Source organism: Procambarus clarkii, chromosome 22 (genome assembly GCF_040958095.1).
Source record: "Procambarus clarkii isolate CNS0578487 chromosome 22, FALCON_Pclarkii_2.0, whole genome shotgun sequence".
Classification (NCBI taxonomy): domain Eukaryota; kingdom Metazoa; phylum Arthropoda; class Malacostraca; order Decapoda; family Cambaridae; genus Procambarus; species Procambarus clarkii.
Window position 1 is genome coordinate 2,657,261 of NC_091171.1, and position 16,439 is coordinate 2,673,699.

General features: G+C 46.3%; 1 protein-coding gene across 3 annotated transcripts in view; it reads right to left on the reverse strand.

The window, feature by feature from the left end:
• Positions 1-15,613, reverse strand: part of Rab4 (RAS oncogene family member Rab4) — a 210,642-nt gene extending 195,029 nt beyond the window's left edge. For all 3 annotated transcript variants that reach the window (XM_069329377.1, XM_069329378.1, XM_045740675.2), the window contains exon 1: positions 15,490-15,613. In XM_069329377.1, the coding sequence (XP_069185478.1) occupies positions 15,490-15,505 (16 nt within the window). In that variant the 5' untranslated portion in view covers positions 15,506-15,613. The remainder of the gene's footprint in view (positions 1-15,489) is intronic.
• Between the last annotated feature and the right edge of the window lie 826 nt (positions 15,614-16,439).

The window sequence follows — 16,439 nt, forward strand, 5'->3', positions numbered from 1 at the left end:
AGGAGCTAACACGACGAAGACGCAAAAAGAAACGGAAGGACCGCCAGGAAACTTCATACTGCCGCCGAGAAGAAGCCCTCAGGTGGGACACCAACAAGGAGGCCACCTGATCACCATAGAGATGATGATAGACTCGAGTCAAAAAAACCATACGCGAAGACTCGAGGAGAAGATCGAACCAGCTACGTGACGTACCGGCCCGATCTGCTGAAAGAGGCGGAGCCGCGGGAAAACCCTCGGGTTCGGACACCGAGCAACCAGCGCCTGAAACCAAGGCTGGGCCGGCCACCAAGGGGCCAGAAGGACAACTCTCCCCTGGTAAGTCTCTAAGCGAGTCAGGACCTGGAGCAACAGCCGAACTGGGGGAAAGAGGTACAGGAACCCCCACCTCGACCAGTCGAGCCGAAAGGCATCGACCCCGACGGCCTCGCAATCGGGGAAGGGCGCCGCATAAACGGGAAGACGCCGCGACCACGCCGACGCGAAGAGGTCCACCTCGGGGCGCCCGAACGTCTGGCAAAGCCAACGGAAGGACTCGTCGTCGACCGTCCACTCCGTGGAGAGGGGAACGAAGCGAGACAGGGCGTCGGCCAAGACGTTGGACACGCCCCGTACGTGAACCGCCAGGAGAGCCAAACCCCGAGAACTCAGCAGACGAGTCACCCGAAGCGACCAACCCCAAAGAGACAAGGACCGCATCGAACCCCCGCGGTTCAGGCAATGAACCACCGGAGAGCAGTCCGAATGGAGCCGAATCGTCGATCCGCGGGCCACCCGAATCCTCCCCAGAGCAAACCACACTGCCGCGAACTCCCGCACCGTACTGTGAGCTCGACGGAAGGACGGATCCCAACGCCCCTGGCCGGCCTGGTGAGCACTGGTCACAAAACCCCAGCCGAGAGACGACGCATCCGTGTACACATCGAGCGAGGGCTCGGGTAGGCGCCAAGGCACTGAACCCCGAAAAACCCGAAGAGGAAGCCGGTGACGCAGCAACCGACGCAAGTCCCCCGGGGGTCGAACTCTGCGATCGCGAGAGAGGCGGAAGGGGGAACCCCGAAGGAACCAGAACAGCCGTCGAAGCCAAACCCGACCCGGCGGGTAGACCACCATCGCGAAGTTCAGGCTCCCGCACAGCCCCTCGAGCAACCGCCGGGTGACCCGAGGGCCCTCCAGAAACAGACAAAGGCGGGACCGCAGCCGCAGGAGAGACTCCGGAGGGAGAGACAAGGAGGCGGTCCGAGAGTCCCACACGAGACCCAGCCAAGTCCGAACCTGAGAGGGAACCAGATGGGACTTCCTCCAGTTCACCAAGAACCCGAACCCGGCGAGCTGGGAAAGAACCAAATCCCTGGCTAGCAAGCAAGCTGACTGGCTGGGAGCCCAAACCAGCCAGTCGTCGAGGTAGGCCAACACCCGAACACCTAGGAGACGCAAACGAGCCACCACAACCCGTGTAAGGCGTGTGAACACGCGAGGTGCCAGGTTCAACCCGAACGGGAGACAACGAAAGCGGTAACTCAGACGCCCCACTACAAAACCGAGCCAGTCCCTGAACCGCGGATGAATCGGGACATGCCAATAAGCGTCCCGGAGGTCCAGGGACACCATCCAAGCACCCGGCTCCAAGAGGAGCCGAACCTGAGACAGCGTAGTCATCCGAAAGGAGGGGCAATGAACCCAGGGGTTCAGACGGGACAAGTCCAGAATGAACCGCAGGTCCGCGCAGTCCCGTTTCGGAACCGGAAACAGACGGGAAACCCATCTGAGGGACGACGTCGTTTCGACGACGCCCAAGCGTACCCACTCCAAGACGACTCGACAGAGCGCAGGGGAAGAAGCCTGCCCCGCCAGCCCCGACCCCCCAAAGGGGGGAGGGGCCACCCAACGCCACCGCAGGCCGCGAGACACGACCCGAAAGGCCCACGAATCGTGGGACCAGGCGCGGGCGAACAGCGCAAGCCGCCCCCCCATCGCCCCGTCAAAGGGGCAAACCGCGAAAGGGCCGGCGACCCTTACGAGACCCAGAACCCCGCACAGCGCGAACACCGCGCCGACCAGACGAGGGAGGGTCCGCAGGAGGAGCCAACCCCAAACCTGACACCAGAGGCCTACCACGACGAGAGGAACCCCGAGCCCTGGCACGACCTTTCCGGGAAGACCCACCCCGGGACCCCCGGAAAACCAACAAGTCCGACATCGGACGACAAGCCGCCGACGCAGCCTGAATAAACTGCGCCACGGCCGACTCCCCAAACAGGAGAGGACAAAAAGGTGAAGAACGCCTAAGAGCCAGAGCCCAAGCAGATTCCACAGAGGAACCCAGCACCGCCTGCCGACACGCGAGACGGGAAGCATAGAACAGGGAAACCGCATCCCGCAAAATCGGCGTGAACAGCTTCAACAAGGCAGCCGACGAACGCGCAGCCGAGGACAAGGTGCCGGACCCCGGGACGGACCCAAGCGTCCCCACATCCTCCACGAGCCAATCCGAAGACAGCTCCAGGAGGGAAAAGAACCGCAAGGCCAAACACAAAAGGCCCCGAGCGCGCAAGTCCTCCGCCACGAGCGCCGCCGAAAGGGAGGGAACCTGCACATGGAGCTGAATAACGCCCACATCGCGGGGAAGGGCAGGGGCAAACAAGCACTCATTCAGGTACTCAAGTTCACCCCCCAGGAAAACCTGAAGCACCGTAGAAGCTTCCCGCCACTCCAGCGTGCGGGAACGACAGAAGGAATGCCAGGAATCCAGACCAAACAAGGGGCAGTCTGCTAGCCAGGATGACTCCGGAACCTCGTAACGGAGCCAGAAAGGGAACGAAGTCCCAAACCTGAACGTGGACGGATCCATTTCCGAGGCACAATCCGGGTCACGCAGGAGGTAAGCTGCAAAGGCCGCTCGCACCACACCAGGTTGGATGCGATAAGCCGAAAACCTCCGGAAGGACGGAACCGACGTACCCGGGGGAACACGGAACCGTACCCGGGGAGGGGCCGACACCAAATCCAACTCGTACGCAGAGGGGGGGAAAGAAAACCCCACTCCTTGTAACAATAAGCCCCGCTCAGTGGGAAGAAAAACCCAGGCGGGGTCCAGCGGGGCCCAAGGCCCCCAAGTCAGCCCCTCCCCAGCCTCGAGGTCCGTCACCACAGGACCCGAGGCCGAGTCCTCTCCCCAAGCCCCGACCCCACAAGACAAGGACGGAGCAGCCGGAAAAGCTGGAGGAAGGGGGGCCCACTGGTCAGACCCTGAAGCTTCGGCCGGGAGACAAGACTCGAATGCCTCTGCCGCCCCCCCGGAAGGGGCAACCCCCGAAGCTGCCCGAGTCTCGAGATCAAGTAACCCCTGCTCCGACCCCGAAACCCTCAGACGCTTCGGGGCCGGAAGCAGGGGCGGGGGACCAGAACGAACAGAAGGGGAAGGACGAGGAGGTGCGGACTGAACCAGGATCGAAGCGACCCCCACCCCCAAGTCCGGGTCTCGAAAAGCAAAGCGGGGCAGCCCCGGGGCATCCGGGGAAGCAACCAACCGAGCGCGTTGCAACAGACGAAACCTAGACTGCAACGCACGTGCCGCCTGTACCCGAAGAGAATCATCAGAGGATTGGGTAAATTGAGTCACAAGCAAGCAGCAACACTCACAGGACTCAGGGTCGAAAGTATCACCGACCCAACAGGCAGCGTGGCAGAGGCAAAAACAATGAGGGTCACCCTGAGACAAGGGGACCGAGCAACCCTCAAACTCGCACACAGCGAGTGGGGACTCCGGGGTCACATCCATCGGACCCACGCGCCCCCTAGGGGATTCCCAGGGTCCCGAGCGTTTACTTTAAGAGGACTCGCGCTCAGGTAGTCCCAGGCAGGGTGCTGCAAACCGGCGCCCAAAACTACCAAGCAAACGTCTAAAGCTGAACCCCAGGGACGTGTACACTCACGGGGACCTAGCAGGGGGCGCCACCGAGGAGAACAGTGGAAGGGCAAAAACAAACTGAATAAAATGACAGAACCCCCCACCAGGCAAAAACAAAAAGAAAAACAAAACCCCGCAAGAGGACAGCGAACCCCAAGGAACAGAGCCGGCCGCGATGTCGGGAATTACAAGCTGAGCAGCACCCTGCGCCCCTACCAGTGCAAACTGCCTCTTACCTGCCGGTAACAAGGGAGAACAGAACACCCAAGAGCCCAACAGGCGGCCGAAAAACCGAAAGGTAAAACGGACCAGCAGAGGCAGACCCCGAGGAGCCTGTGGAAGGTGGCCCCAAGCCCCAAGGGCAGTACTTACAGGGCACCTAGGGAAGGCAGCCCTAGGCGCATGCAGCCCTAGGCGCATGCAGCCCGAGTACTGAAGATAACTCCTGGCTCTCGCACCCACAAAACTAACACCACACTCAAAGCACAGTGCAGTAGCGACACCGGAGCCAGAGCACACGACCATCGCCAATAGCATCAGCCTCAAGAACTGAGGTGTGGGTAGCCGGCGCGGGGGGTCTGGGGCTCCCCCTTCCCCCTCCCGGGGAGGGGGGAGCTGCGCAGACAGCGGCGCGGCAGTGTGTGACGTCACACTAATTTGCTTGTTTTCGGTTGGGGAGTTCTATCCACTAGTTCGGTATTAGGTAGCAATTTTAACCAGAATAGGGGTTTGTTTTGGGGCGCTTACCTTTCTGGGTGCCTGTTCCGGTCGATGGCAGACATAGAATGCTTCCAACTACACGGGGGCTTCTATAGGCCATTGCTCCCCTTGCCTCTCTGAGGGGGCCCGGTTCTGGCCGTGGTCCCCGGTAGGCCTAAGAACTCCATACACATGACTGATGCCAAAGTCTGACATTAGCATATCAGCCTGGGATAGCTCCGGGGAGCCGACGGGGCTCCCCCCAGAAAAGAACACAAAGGATAGCCAGAGATTATCGAGGACAGAGGAGGATGATGATGCAACAGAGGTATGTAGTGTCAGGCTTGACGACCCATTGCCACACAAGTGTGATACAGCTGAGGAATAATCAGCCAATTACAAAAGGCCAGCACCAGGGTGAATTTCCAAAACTCTCTTGCATGGATATTAGTTAGGAGTATAAAGGAGAAAAATATTGACAATGTCCATGTATATGGAGATCATGTAGACATGGAGGAACCCCAGGTTGACTAAGCCGGATCACTTCTCAATGAATTGGGACAGAAGGGCATTAGAACAAGGGGACAACAAAACTGGGTTAAAAACAAAAATAATTACCCATGGCCCTCAGTAGCATGCAAATAATGCCACACTATGGTGACAGGACAAAGGGCATGATGCACCCCACAGCCAGGCAAACGATGCATCAAATACCAAGATAAATTTCCAAAAACAAAAGCTAATTTGATGTGAGAAAAGAAAACTAAAACCAGAACCAAATGATAACAAATTAAAACATTCCAAAGGAGAGCACAAAGCTCCCTGACCCACAACCAGAAGTGAGGTCCAAGGAAAGGCTGTGTGAAAGAAACAATCTTCCACGGAAGAACAGAACCAAAAATGCAGAGAGGCCAAAAAGACCAACCTACAATCAAATGACCAAGAAGATTTTGAAGTAATATAAGCCAGCGGGTGGAGAAAAACCAGTGTTGAATATAATGAAATGCCTCTTTCTGATACAACCCGAATTGGAAAGGGCAGCCCCCGAAACCACCCGAGCCTTCTCCCGAGCTAAGCCCCTCCCAGACTCCAAAACCCTCAGATATATGGGAGCCAGAAATAGGGGGAAAGAAAGGAGCAGGTTGAACCACGCCCACCTGGGAAGAAGGCAGGAGTGCGGAGGAAGGAACCAAGGTCGAAGCGGCCAACGCCCCCAAATCCTGGTCCTTAAAACCCAAGAGGGGCAGCTCTGGGGCCTCCAACCGGGCAACCAACCTGGCCCGTTGTAGTAAGGAGAATCGAGCATGCAACGCAGCTGTTGCCTGATCCTTGACATCAACAGACAAGGAATCAGTAAAGTGAAGTACAAGCGGGAAATAAGGTCCGCAAGACTCCGGGTTGGTGGTGTCCCCGAACCAACAGGCAGCGTGACAGGCAGTACGGATGATCGTTTCCCTGAGGAAGGAGCAAAGAATAACCTTCGACTTCGCACAAGGCGAGAGTGGACTCAGAAGAAGTAACCATTGTACAACTGAGCTCACAGAGGTTTTCCAGGGCCTGTAGTGTGAATGAGCCCTATGGGAAGCCCAGGCACTGGGACTAGCTAAGCTTGTAGAGCCCAGTCAGGTAGCAGACAAACTGACCACCAATAGCAAATATGAAACCTTGGAGGAAAACAGAGGTTATCTTGAGGTTATCTTGAGATGATTTCCGGGCTTTAGTGTCCCCGCGGCCCGGTCCTCGACCAGGCCTCCACCCCCAGGAAGCAGCCCGTGACAGCTGACTAACTCCCAGGTACCTATTTACTGCTAGGTAACAGGGGCATTTAGGGTGAAAGAAACTTTTGCCCATTTATTTCTGCCTCATGCGGGAATCGAACCCGCGCCACAGAATTACGAGTCCTGCGCAATATCCACCAGGCTACGAGGCCCCCCTTGAGGAGGAGGACTATCAACACAACCTAGGCTTGCCTAATAAGAAGTTAAGCAGACCTCTGTCTAAACAAGGCAAGAATGCCAGTGAATGAAATAAAAATGAAAACAGGCTAACAGCACAGCTGTTCAGCTTGACTACAGCATCGCCTAAAAATGTCAAAATATAAATGTAACTGGTATTATTTAGCGATGATTGTATTACAAAAGACCCCTGACTGTGATAAAAATGATAATAGGATTCTGATAATAGCAGGATTGTTGGGATAATTAGTGCTTTGCATAGTATGGTGGGAGGAATAATGCTGAAGAAGGTAGCATATCTGCTGATTCTGTGTGGCCACCTGTTATTGTTTGCACTTACCATACCAGCTTACTGGTTCGCTATGGTGAACACAAATTTAGATACTTATATATAATGTGTGTGTATATAGTGAAATAACAGCAAAAGGAGTATGTTGGGAGGAGCCATTTTGGTGATGTTGGTGGCGTCGTCTGCTGACTGTTGTCTCTCTTGTCATGCAATTTTGTTGCGGCCATTATGGTGTTTGGACACCATACCAGCTTAGTTGATGGGTATGGTGAATAAAACATGTAGATATTTATATATAATGTGTGTATATAGTGTAAAAACAGCACAAACAGTATAGTGGGAGTAGGAATGTTGGCGAGTGAGGGAGGGAGCATCAGCTTACTGTGTGGCGACCTCAATTATTGTCTTGACTTACCATACTAGCTTAGTTGTACAGTTGGTTCACACATTTTATTATAAACACATCTCACTACTGTTGATAGTCGGTGACTTCAACTTGAAATCCATAGACTGGGAAGCATATGAAGCTAAAACAGAAGATTTTTGGACCTGTAAATTTGTAGACCTCATCCTAGAAACATTCTTGTATCAACATGTTAAACAAGCTACGAGGATGAGGGAAGGGGACGTTCCCTCCATGCTAGATTTGATATTTACCAGGAAGGAGGAAGAGATATTTGACATTCAGTACCTTCCTCCCTTGGGTAAAAGTGACCATGTCTTTTTGGGAATAAAGTATGCAATGCGTTATAAGCTGGAAGAAAATAAGGAGGTTGAAGCAGTTGAAAAACCAGACTTCAGGAGAGGACATTATGGTGACCTTAGAAATTTTTTTAGTGAGTATAATTGGACAGACTTGATGCTAGGCAAGGAAGTGAATGAGATGTATGGCAAGTTTTGTGAAATATATGATAAAGGCACAAAAAAATTTATACCAAAACAGAGATGCAGAACTAGGAAACAGGATTGGTTCAATAGAAATTGCGAGAGGGCTAGAGACCGAAAGACACAAAAATGGAATCAATACAGGAAGAGGCCGAACCCCCAAACATACCAGCGATACAAAGATGCGAGAAACAACTACACGGCAGTGAGGAGAGAGGCAGAAAGAAATTTTGAAAAAGGGATTGCGGACAAATGTAAAACAGAACCAGGTCTATTCTATAAATTCATAAACAACAAATTGCAGGTAAAGGATAATATTCAGAGGTTGAAAATGGGAAATAGATTCACGGAAGATGAAAAGGAAATGTGTGAAACACTAAACGAAAAGTTCCAAAGTGTGTTTGTACAAAATGAAATCTTTAGGGAACCAGATACAATAAGAATTCCAGAGAACAACATAGAACACATAGAGGTGTCTAGAGACGAAGTGGAAAAAATGCTCAAGGAGCTCGGTAAGAACAAAGCAGCTGGCCTAGATGGCGTTTCACCATGGGTTCTGAGAGAATGTGCATCTGAGCTCAGCATTCCACTTCACCTGATCTTTCAGGCATCCCTGTGTACAGGAATCGTAGCAGACGGGTGGAAACAGGCTAACATAGTTCCAATCTACAAAAGTGGCAGCAGGGAAGACCCCCTCAATTATAGACCTGTATCATTGACAAGTGTAATAGTGAAAGTATTGGAAAAACTAATCAAAACTAAATGGGTAGAACACCTAGAGAGAAATGATATAATATCAGACAGACAGTATGGTTTTCGATCTGGAAGATCCTGTGTATCGAATTTACTCAGTTTCTATGATCGAGCCACAGAGATATTACAGGAAAGAGATGGTTGGGTTGACTGCATCTATCTGGACCTAAAAAAGGCTTTCGACAGAGTTCCACATAAGAGGTTGCTCTGGAAACTGGAAAATATTGGAGGGGTGACAGGTAAGCTTCTATCATGGATGAAAAATTTTCTGACTGATAGAAAAATGAGGGCAGTAATCAGAGGCAATGTATCAGAATGGAGAAATGTCACAAGTGGAGTACCACAGGGTTCAGTTCTTGCACCAGTGATGTTTATTGTGTACATAAATGATCTACCAGTTGGTATACAGAATTATATGAACATGTTTGCTGATGATGCTAAGATAATAGGAAGGATAAGAAATTTAGATGACTGTCATGCCCTTCAAGAAGACCTGGACAAAATAAGTATATGGAGCACCACTTGGCAAATGGAATTTAATGTTAATAAATGTCATGTTATGGAATGTGGAATAGGAGAACATAGGCCCCACACAACCTATATATTATGTGAGAAATCTTTAAAGAATTCTGATAAAGAAAGAGATCTAGGAGTGGTTCTAGATAGAAAACTATCACCTGAGGACCACATAAAGAATATTGTGCAAGGAGCCTATGCTATGCTTTCTAACTTCAGAATTGCATTTAAATACATGGATGGCGATATACTAAAGAAATTGTTCATGACTTTTGTTAGGCCAAAGCTAGAATATGCAGCTGTTGTGTGGTGCCCATATCTTAAGAAGCACATCAACAAACTGGAAAAGGTGCAAAGACATGCTACTAAGTGGCTCCCAGAACTGAAGGGCAAGAGCTACGAGGAGAGGTTAGAAGCATTAAATATGCCAAAACTAGAAGACAGAAGAAAAAGAGGTGATATGATCACTACATACAAAATAGTTACAGGAATTGATAAAATCGACAGGGAAGACTTCCTGAGACCTGGAATTTCAAGAACAAGAGGTCATAGATTTAAACTAGCTAAACACAGATGCCGAAGAAATATAAGAAAATTCACCTTCGCAAATAGAGTGGTAGACGGTTGGAACAAGTTAAGTGAGAAGGTGGTGGAGGCCAAGACCGTCAGTAGTTTCAAAGCGTTATATGACAAAGAGTGCTGGGAAGACGGGACACCACGAGCGTAGCTCTCATCCTGTAACTACACTTAGGTAATTACACTTAGGTAATAATTACTATTGAATAATATTACTGCAAAAAACAGAGAAAAAATAAATCAGAGACATTGAAATAATTAGGTAATAATATCTTTGTGGCAACTCTCGTCTGACAGCTCAGGCAGAGCAGACCTCCTCCGATGCTTGCTGTCAACAAATTTTTTTTGCCAGACTTCCCCGCCCAATTGCGACCAAAATATGCTACCTACGATTTTCTTATTATTTTTTCCATGATCTGGGAACACAAATGAACACTATTCCTATACTATTATAACTAATATAAGTATAAGTATTATAACTATTACACTATTATAAGTCCATTTTTGGCTAACGGCCAACAAACTCACCCTTAATATTGACAAAACTTTCTATATTCTGTTTGGCAATAAATCCTCTAATCAAATAAATCTCAGAATAAACAATACTCAAATTTGTAACAAATTAGATGGCAAATTCCTTGGTGTTCTCATTGACCATAAGCTGAATTTCCAGGGACACATTCTAAATATATAAAAAAAAGTTTCAAAAACTGTCGGCATTCTTTCTAAGATCAGATATTATGTACCCCACCATGCCCTGGTGATGCTTTATTACTCCCTCATCTATTCATATCTCATCTATGGTATTTGTGCTTGGGGTTCTACTACCCAAAATCATTTACGTCCTCTAATTACTCAACACAAAGCTGCTATTAGGACAATATCCAACTCTGGCCCCAGACATCACTCGGTACCCCTACTCAAATCTCTGAATATGTTAGATATTAAGTCACTACACATTCTCTCATGTGTATTATACATATATAAAACGCTGAACTGTAATGCCAATCCTGACCTCAAAAGCTTCATTGAAGGTTGTAACAGATCCCATGAGCACCACACCAGAAATAAATTCAGTTTTGATATTCCAAGAGTACGACTTAATCAAACTAGAAATGCTCTACAAATCAAGGGACCCAGAATGTGGAATGACCTTCCCAACCATGTTAAAGACTATACTTCTCTCAACCAGTTTAAGATAAAAACGAAGCACTACCTAATAAATTCCCTGTAACCTTCCTTACCCCCCTATTGTCAACCCATGTCTGTTTTCTTAATCAAAGCTGTATGTCCACCTAATTGTATTTGTGCTGCGTTTTCAGCCATATTTCCCCCTTTTTTATCTTTATTGTTATTTGTTCTCAACACATTTTATTCTTTATACTCAATTAGTATTAAGTTTTAGTCATTAATGTTTTTCCTGCCCGAAAGGCTTTGCGTAATAGTGGCTTTAGGCATTGTATGTACTAGCTCCATCTATAAATCAATCAAATTATGTAAAATCTCTTGTATGTACCTTGCATGAATAAACATTTTATTTTATTTATTTTATTATAAGACAAAAATTTATTTTTTTATTTATTTTATTAACCTGCTCTTGCAATTATAGCCTGCAACATGGCAAGGTGCAAGAAATAAAAAAAAATATTTTGTCTTAAGTGTTCATTTGTGTTCCCTGATCACAAGTAATAAAAAAATTGTAGGTGGCAAATCGTTGGATAAGCACCTCCAAAGGATACCTGATCAACCAGGCTGTGACTCATACGTCAGGCTGCGAGCAGCCGCGTGCAACAGCCTGGTTGATCAGTCCAGCAACCAGGAGGCCTGGTCAACGACCGGGCTGCGGGGACGCTAAACCCCGGAAGCACCTCAAGGTAACCTCAAAGTAAGGTAGGCATATTTTGGCCGCAATAGGGGGGAGAGGGTCTGCTCCACCCGAGCTGTCAGGCAGAAGTTGCCACAAAGATATTATTACCTAATTATTTCAATGTCTCTGATTTATTTTTTTCTTAGTTTTTTGCAGTAATATTATTCAAGTGTGTATGGTGAGTTCAGGCAATAAGTGATGTCCCTACATACAGTAAGCTGGCGGCTGCCTCCCTCACTGGTTCAAGGCCAGATGCACTAACATTTCTCCCCCAACAATACTCTTTGTGGTGTTATTACACTATATACACATTATATATAAGTACAGTGATACCTCGGAATACAAGTGTCCCAGTATACAAGTTTTTCGGAATACGAGCAGGATTTCCTCAGAAAATGTGTCTCGGAAGGCGAGGGTTACCTCAGAAGGCGAGTTTGTTGATACGCGTACAAGCCGACCTAGCCCGTGGTGGTACGGCGATCGTCGCCTCTCACCCCTCAGTTTACCAGTGCCTCGCGCCCAGTGACTATCCCACATCAATTCTTCACCCGGATTTTCAGTGTTTTGTTGGATTTTTGGTCATTTGACCATAAAAGTTGTTATTATATATCTCGCCATGGGTCCCAAGAAAGCCAGTGGTAAGGTTTAACCTAAGAAAATAGTGCGGCATTTGGGCGATCGAGTGGCAACACTGAAAAGTGTATACTCTTTTCACTGTCCTGACATTAATTTTCGATTTACGTATTTCATTTTTGTACCAATGTGTTCGCAATAGAATGTTCTAGAAGAACATAAGTATAAAATGTCACACAAGGATGCGTTAGACCGGCACCAAATAAAAAACTACGTCGATTACACTTGTCGTGTCAACAATACAATGGTCTTACCTCGATGGTGCAATGTTATGCCGTTCTCCTAAATAGGCTATGCGGCTATTAGAGAAAACGGAAATTTCATGGCGGACATTTTCAAACTATCCCAAAGTCAATCGCATAACAAATAGAGTTTATAGAAATATTTTTCTCATGACTCATGAGCGAGTCCGCTGTGCAAGCTCAACACAAAAAGTGGAAACGCTCTTGAGTGCCGTGATAACGCTAAAGTGTTAAGAAAATGTGTGAAGTATGGGAAGAATTGCAAAGTTTTGTTGAAAAAACTCACATAGATAAAGCTGTAGCAGGCCGTTGCATTGACTTTAAATGACAATGTGATGTCTTACTACAGAGAAGTGTTAAAATGTAGGGAAAAACAAGTGTCTTTAGACAGATTCTTAGTAAGACAAGCAAGTCTTAGTGGTATGCAGGTAAAACGTGCCAGAGTGTGTACACCAGTGAAGTCCTCACTGCCTGATGTGATAATGGAAGGGGACTCCCCTTCCAAACAGTAACACCTCTTCTCCTCCCTCCTCCTCACCATCTTTCATACGCCAACAGCAAGGTAAGTAATAACTTGAACATAGTTTTGTAGGTTTATTTAGATGAATTAGGTATAAAATTTAATTTGAAGTGGGGTTTTAGGGGTAGTCAGGAATGGATTAATTCATTTCCCATTATTTCTTATGGGGAAATTAGCTTCGGAATACGAGCTGTCTCCAGGAACAGATTAAACTCTTAAACCGAGGTACCACTGTATCTACATGTGTTATTCACCATAACTGTACAGCTAAGCTGGTATGGTGCCCAAAGAGCATAGTGGCCACCCTCTACACAGCTAGACAAGTCATGCAGACAACGCCACTTCCGTTACCTAAATGGCTCCTCCCCAACATAATCCTTTTGCTGTTATTACACTAAATATACATGTTATATATAAGTATCTACATTTGTGTTCACCACAGAGAACCACTGAGCTGGTATGGTGAGGGCAGACAATAACAGGTGGCCACACAGAACCAGCAGACGACATTATCTCCCTCCCTCCCTCAGCATTACTCCTCCCACCATACAGCATTGCGCTAATTATCACAACAATCCTAATATTATCAAAATTCTGGTCATTTTTATCAGACTTTAGCCTTGGTTGCACAGTCAGTACTGACGCTTTCACACCCAGGAATGTTGCCCATAATTTAAAAAAAAAATGGCGTCTGTTTACAAGAGCCCTGAGGAAGCTGATATGAACACTGTGTAGCCGCGAAACTTTTAAATCTTGCGTGGTACTCCAACACATCAATAGCTGTGGTGCGCAATTCCATGGAAGTAACTCACCACAGCTATTGATGTCTTGTGCAGTTTAACGGTTAAACTGGCTGTCAAAGAGGTAAAAGAAATAGTGTACATCTCTCTGGATTGAATAGTATATTAAATAGTTTAATATTCTTTACATACATGTTGGAAAATATTTTATTTTGCCTGCTTGAAAGGTATATATATCAAGACATCTTCAAAGCTAATACAATGTATGCTATGAAAAATACAAAATTTTACCTAAATAAGATATACAACATATAATTAGAATGAAAGTGATGGAAGCATTGCTATCTTGTCTACTGCATTAATGTTCATTTAATTACATTTCATTTTGTATATTAACCAAAAAACTACTATTATCTACCAACCCATAAAGAACTAATAACCACCCACATGCCTTATCTTAATATAAAATTATTCCTCATCCATAAAGCCCTGCCAAATTTTCAACAGGCAGAATAATCCCCACAGAGAGGATTAAATATAAACAAACACTCCTCACTGACTAGAAGGGAATAATAAAATGAATCTTTGACTAGGACAAAATCCAGCGATCATCCAGATGTACAAATCCCTTGTGTGCCTTCACTTCTATCATGGAATTCAAGCATAGAGACCATGGAGACCTCATGTACAAAAAGACATTACTGCACTTTTTGTTTAGCATAAAGTGCCTAAAAATCACCCCAGAACTAAGTCAACTCTCATTTCAGGATAAGTTGAGGACCATAGTACTACTAGACAAACAACTCAGCAAATAAGACAACAGGGATTACCTTGTTGAAGTCATAAAAATACTGAGCATTTGAATTTTTTTTTTTAAGTAATTGTTAAACCAGACTACTTACTAAAAAGATCCTACATGACTCACCTATAGGAGGTAAAAGTTTCAAGTTTACCAAGCCTCAAAGTTCGATAGACAACAGGAGATACTTTTTCACACAATGGGTAACAAAAATACCTTATCTTTTACTTGCTGAAGCTGTAAATACCATAGGAGGAAGTGACCTCTCGTTACATGAAAAATATCAAATAGTCAAAGCACTGGCTAAATATCTCCAGTCCACCAACAAATTGGGCCACATTTGACCTGTGCCACATTCACACCTCACTCCACCAACAACCAAACACAGGGAAACAACTGCCTTGTTGCAGCACCAACGCCCAGATGATGCCATAAATCCAACATCCCGCCCTACAGTGTGGCAAGTCTCCCTCTAACATACGCCTCTGTTTAATCGCCACTCCTCTATCTACAGCACAAGCCAACACTCTTCAAACCTTGTCCTTCTCAACACTGATGCATCTCCCAACATTTGTACTGGTGCAGTCATCAGGAGGATAAACCCTTCATGCAAACTGCACCTATCGCCAAGAAGAAGTAAATACAGTACCAGGAGTTCTGCAACTTAATATACAACTTGGAAAAACTCTTCAGGAAGAATGGAAGAACATTCCTGAAACCTCTTCCTGCCGCATCTACTGTATAGATAATAGCCTATATAGATAGTATGTAGGCCTACTCACCAAAATTGTTACAATTTGTACCTATTTCATAAAGAACATAACAACAAAGACAATATATGAGAATGTGCGAGAAAATAAAACACTAAAATTTGATTTTGGGCTGGAATAAAGCAATAATAGCTTTAATATGTGACACAATCTAAATGGTTTCCGAAGACGTAAATTTGCAACAGGTAAATGACGAGTGGCCGGTCTGGCCAGCCGCACCTCTGGCTCCCTCACCTTACCCACCACCCACAATAACTGTTATAATACACCAAATTTTCCCCAGCTTTTCCTTCAGGCGGCATTTAGTGAGCGGCAGTAAAACAACGTTTACGTACCATAAGACTCCGACATGATGGAAGGCCAAGAATTCTTGTGAAAGCCGCCCAGTGATGCTGAAACGCACAACTGTCACTAAACGTAAACACTACAGGCTTAGATCCGGATTGCGCAGCGGCCGCCTCACGCCGGCCTCTTCACTAACACTCATCACTTAATTTAGTTTAAGCGCCAATTTATTACACTGAAAGACAAATATATATTTATTTAAATTATATGTCTTATTAAATGTATTATATTATTAAACTTTGATATGTATATACTTCTCTATTTTGTAATGCGTAAAAAATTAACTTAGCTCCTTATGGAATAACAAGAATAAGGGATTGGTCTTTTTTTTTACCTAAATAAATAAATAAATAAATAAATGTTTATTTAGGTAAGATACATACATACAAGAGATTTTACAAAGATTGATGGATTTATAGATAGAGCTAGTACATACAATGCCTAAAGCCACTATTACGCAAAACGTTTCGGGCAGGAAAAACATTAATGACTAAAGCTTAATACTAATTGAAATTGAAATTTAAATTTAAATAAGTTTATTGAGGTAAAATACACACAAAGGGATGAGGTAGCTCAAGCTATTCTCACCCCATTCAGTACAACGTGTTAATACATACATAGACACACATCACAAATACTCCAAATACACACATCAATACAAATAGTCTCCGTGGTGTAGTGGTAAGACACTCGCCTGGCATTCCGCGAGCGCTATGTCATGGGTTCGTATCCTGGCCGGGGAGGATTTACTGGGCGCAATTCCTTAACTGTAGCCTCTGTTTAACGCAACAGTAAAATGTGTACTTGGATGAAAAAATGATTCTTCGCGGCGGGGATCGTATTCCAGGGACCTGCCCGAAACGCTACGCGTACTAGTGGCTGTACAAGAATGTAACAACTCTTGTATATATCTCAAAAAAAAAAAAATAATAAATAAAAA